The sequence below is a fragment of the Asparagus officinalis genome, chromosome 6 (assembly GCF_001876935.1).
Source record: "Asparagus officinalis chromosome 6, Aspof.V1, whole genome shotgun sequence".
Lineage (NCBI taxonomy): Eukaryota > Viridiplantae > Streptophyta > Magnoliopsida > Asparagales > Asparagaceae > Asparagus > Asparagus officinalis.
The window spans coordinates 5,053,043-5,057,875 of record NC_033799.1 but is presented as its reverse complement, the minus strand read 5'-3'; the positions used below and the strand labels follow the sequence as shown (position 1 = coordinate 5,057,875).

The window sequence follows — 4,833 nt, the reverse complement described above, 5'->3', positions numbered from 1 at the left end:
TAACCTCGTCGCCGTTGGGCCTCGGACTCGAAAGTTGCAAGGATTGTTTTGGTACGGATTCGATACTCGATTGCATTTTTAATTTCTTAGAAAAGGGCTAGTTAGCACAAAGTTTACCCAATTTTTTAGCTTCAATTCGGTACTTAATAATTTTCCTACGACACTTCATATCCCAAAATTTACACCTTTTTGAACATTTGATGCCCCAGTCTTCACTCGTGTTTTAACTTTGATTGATACCCACGGTTTAGGCTATCAAAGTGTCAAAAAGAAATTAATTATGGTATCAAAGTAAAATATCTCAGTTCTGAAAAACTAGCTGTGCCATTAAGCTAATTTCGAAAGCCACGTATTTCTTTGAGGCATTGATATTTTCCCCAAAAGATGGTGCTGGAATGTATATTGGAGTTAGTTGTATACGCGCGGAATGTATTTGAGTACTTAGCTTTATAGAATTTAGACAAATATATTATTGAAAATTTTGACTTATTGCTCTTATATTATGAGAAATGGCATTCCAGTTTCTCTTGGTTTTTGAGAGGTTTCTATGAGGTCCCGATCTTTTTCTATTTTAGATAGAATAGTTTACTTTTTGATTGGTTTTGGCATCTGGGTTGCACTTACTCACGGGGGAGGACGTAAAGTAGTAAATCAATTTCATATAATGGGTTAAGTTTCTGTGCAGAGATCTAAATTTATCCTTTATATAGGTTTTGATAGAATATCATTAACTCTTCATGGACTATACTTAGCTTGTCCTTAATTATGTGCGTTATGAATCTGACTCTAGTGCCTCTGTAACTTTATATACTTCTTCTTTTTATGGCTTATAACTTTATACGTTCATATTGAAGAAACCGCGAAGAATTTCGAAGAAGAACATGTTTTGGAGCTCAGTAGAGTGTTTTGGAGTTTGGCGGTCGACCGCGGCACAAGGCCGGTCGACCGCATACGTGCACAAACCTGAGATTTGGTTCAGGGCTTGGCGCGGTCGACCGCGATACCCTGTAATGGTTTTTTGACTCTTTGTCGTTTGATCGCGGTCGACCGCGAGCTTTTGGCGGTTGACCGCGTAGCGGGTATGGGCCTGTTTTGTGTTTCCTGTTCTTATTGGGTTTTGATGTTTGTATAAATACCAATACACGTTCTAGAGTTTCTTAAGGCTACAGTTTGGGATATTTGGAGCACAGAAAAGAGGTATTTTCTGAGCTGTTTGTTTAGGGTTTATTTGGAGAGATAAAGAGAGTTGTTGGTGAGATTAGTTTGTTCCTTCGAGTGATTTGTAATCTCAGTTTGTACTCTTATTCTCTATTAGTGAAAACCTCATCCCCTTCTTGTCCCGTGGACGTAGGCAACTTGTCGAACCAAGTAAATAGTTTGTTCTTGCTATGATTGTGATTTGTTTATTAGTTGTGATTTATCTCGAGTAATTGTTCGTGTTGCACTCGAAGCTTCCGCCACGCACAACACATATGAATTTTGTATTTGGATTCTATTATGAATAGGACAAATTTTCAAAACCGCCCCTTTTAGGATTTTATTTGCAAAAACCGACCCTTTTTGAAATTAATTACAAAAACCGACCTGTTTTCAGCCCAGCGCTGAAAACAGGTCGGTTTTTGTAAAAAGTTCTCCGAAACATCACGGGAGTTGAACTCCCGTGAAGTTTAGCAGATTTTTAAACTTCACGGGAGTTCAACTCCCGTGAAGTCTAATTTCTTCTAAAAACTTCACGGGAGATGAACTCCCGTGAAGTATTATTAATTCAACAAACCCAGCGCCGTTTCTAAATTCTCTATAGTATTCATTTTAAAGTGGGTTATATTTTGATTATTTTTCCACCGATCCAAACTTCTTCAGTGCATTAATGGCGGAAATCTCAATCTCTTGATCCGAATCATCAAATTCAGCGCTTTCACAATGGCGATCTTCATCTCTCGGTCGCCGATCACGATGGTGATGTTTGTCTTCGCTCTTTCTCCAAATGATAGGCCCGATCAAAGTCCCAAACAATTATTTCTCTTCGCTCTTTCTCCAGATCCAAGTTACAGTTTACAAACCCTAAAAATTTCATCTTTAATTCCCCACCAAAATAATTAAATTGAATCTACGGAGAATAATCATAAATCACGAGTCAATTAATTAATGAAAAATATGGATTCTCATCTCACCTTCCCAAAGCACAAAGAGACGCTGCTGCTCCGAGAAACAGAACGAAGAGAGAAGAATTAATTAATGAGGAATCTGGATTCTCATCTCACCTTCCCAAAGCACAAAGAGACGATGCTGACTCCTAGAAACAGAACGAAGACAGAAGGAGAGAGTTGGAATCGAAACTTCACGGGAGTTCAACTCCCGTGAAGTTTTAGAAGAAATTAGACTTCACGGGAGTTGAACTCCCGTGAAGTTTAAAAATCTGCTAAACTTCACGGGAGTTCAACTCCCGTGATGTTTCGGAGAACTTTTTACAAAAACCGACCTGTTTTCAGCGCTGGGCTGAAAACAGGTCGGTTTTTGTAATTAATTTCAAAAGGGGTCGGTTTTTGCAAATAAAATCCTAAAAAGGGCGGTTTTGAAAATTTGTCCATTATGAATATCTTTTAAATGAAAATGCAAAAAAAAAAAAAAAAACTGACGCGATCATGTTTAACTCTTTCATATCTATCACTTCTGGTTTATCTTAGAAGTTTGCTTATGTTTCTATACTCTTGTTCTTGTCTTGATACAGATTTCATCTCAAAATGGCAATAATCAGCAAAGAAGAAAAGATTGATGAGGAAAAATTCAGGTCATGGACTGACATCCCAACCGACATGATGGGTTTGATTGTACATAATCTCCCCCTCGTGGATCGAATCCGACTCGGTTCAGTGTGCAAGAGTTGGAGGTGGGTCTCAGACTCTATCTGTGATGATATAAAGCCCTGGCCGAAGCTCATGTATGTACCAGATACCAGCAGGGGCCAGTCCAAGCTTATCGATCCCTTGGATGGGAAGTCCGTCGACATGAATGAGGAAATAACAGTAGATAATTACTTTGCTCCATGTTTCTCCAAGGACGGGTGGGTGGTCTTCATTAACGACGACGAAGACCTGTCCATAGTAAATATGTTTGTTGAGGAGGAGGAAATCATTGATCCCCCGTTTCCTAGGCATTTTCAATGCTGCTTTGATGGCGTATGCTTCTCGTCTGTGCCAACTAGTTCAGATTTCAGGTTGATGGGAGTAAGTGGTTCTCTTGTGAGAGAATCTCAGGTTGACATTTACGTGTGGCGACACGGAGAGGATGAATGGAGTCAAGAAGAGTTTGAGAGTAACCTCCCATTTCAGGTGGGTTGCAACAACCCGGTGTTTCACGAAGGACTCTTCTATTGCTTGGGTAGGGAAGGAAACCTCGGTGTTTATAACCCTGAAGAGGAGACGTGGACCGTTCTTGATAGGCCTAGGCCGTTGTTCTCAAGGAGGAGCAATTGTTTGCAGGGTCATGACTGCTTTCTGGTGGAGTCGGCGGAAAACAAGGAGCTCATGTCTGTGTTTGTTTTCAACGATGGGGAAAGGGTCACCGTGTCTAGACTCGACGAGTCGAAGATGGCGTGGAGAAATGTCGATGACTTGGGAGATGAGATGATATTTGTGGATGCGAGGAGCTCTATTTCGGTAGTCTCTCCATCAAAAGAGACGGGAAACAGGATATATCTGCCAAGATTTAGTGATGGTGCTGCGTCCAGGAGGGGGGGAGGGGTGTACTACTCTCTGAAAACCAAGAAACTACATACACATGCTGAACGTGATGCTGAACAAGTGCGGACAGATTGCGTCTGGGTGATGCCTTCCTTTTAGATGCACTTGCTTTGCGCGTAGTCAAATACTTAATTTTGTTTGTTTTAGATTTATTTATAAACTATAACATGGCTGCGAAAAAGTTTACGATTATCATAATGTATTAAAAAGTTTCAAATATTTCATGCGTAAAATCTTGTTTGTTTCCACGTTTTCACTTCTAGAGAAATAGTGAAGTCTAAAGTTTTAAAATATTAATGATTTAAGAGCAAGTTTAATGATTTGAAGGACTAATTTTAAAATATTAATGATGTAAGGGACCAATATCACAAAAAAAATTATTGTTAATTGAAAAAAATTCTTGAATTCGTCAAAGAATCTGTCACGGCCCTAATTTCCGGAACTCGAGGAACATTAGAGCCGGACTAAACCTGTGAAAATATCCTCTAAAAATCTTCATTCATCAAGAGACCACCGAAATAGTCTCATCATTAAAATAAAACCAGCAATAAATATTCTCTATAATCCAAAAGTCAACATTAATTCAATTAACTTATATAAACAAATATTCCTCGACTTAAAATAAAACTCGACCTAAAAGAAAGAATCTCATTATTACGAAATTCTTAAATTATCAACTAAGCATCAAAGACTTTATTTAACCTTTACCTAGAAGGCAATAACAATCTCAAATTTTATTCTTTACTCCGTTCTAAGAATTTGGAAATCATCAATTCCACCTAATCCCGAGTCTCTGAAAAGAATGAATACAACTCAATGAGTTTACAACTCAATAAGTGGATAAATTCATATATTACACACTAGTTTTGCAAAACTAAAAATGCCTTGATAAGCAAAACACCAAAATAGTAGAAAAGCATAATGCAATATTTTTAAAATATTTACATGCAATGGAAATAAGCAGGTCACATCTCAATGCGGTCAACACTTCGATATTCTGGTTGACTTGGCAAACCCTACTATTATATAGCCCGTGGTCGGGACGGTGAGATCCAAACTTGGGCTCTTAACGCTAAAATAAAAACCTCATAGA

The 4,833-nt window shown here is 38.5% G+C and overlaps 1 protein-coding gene across 1 annotated transcript; it reads left to right on the top strand.

Annotated features, from left to right (window-relative positions):
- Nucleotides 1-3,932, top strand: LOC109844893 (F-box/kelch-repeat protein At1g57790-like). Its single transcript, XM_020414063.1, has 3 exons — nt 1-51; nt 2,729-2,904; nt 3,156-3,932. The coding sequence occupies exon 3, from the start codon at nt 3,219-3,221 to the stop codon at nt 3,837-3,839; it is 621 nt and encodes a 206-aa protein (XP_020269652.1). The 5' UTR covers nt 1-51; nt 2,729-2,904; nt 3,156-3,218; the 3' UTR covers nt 3,840-3,932.

Coding starts and splice junctions, on each gene's coding strand:
- LOC109844893 (XM_020414063.1), top strand. CDS start 3,219: ATGGGAGTAAGTGGTTCTCTTGTGAGAGAATCTCAGGTTGACATTTAC.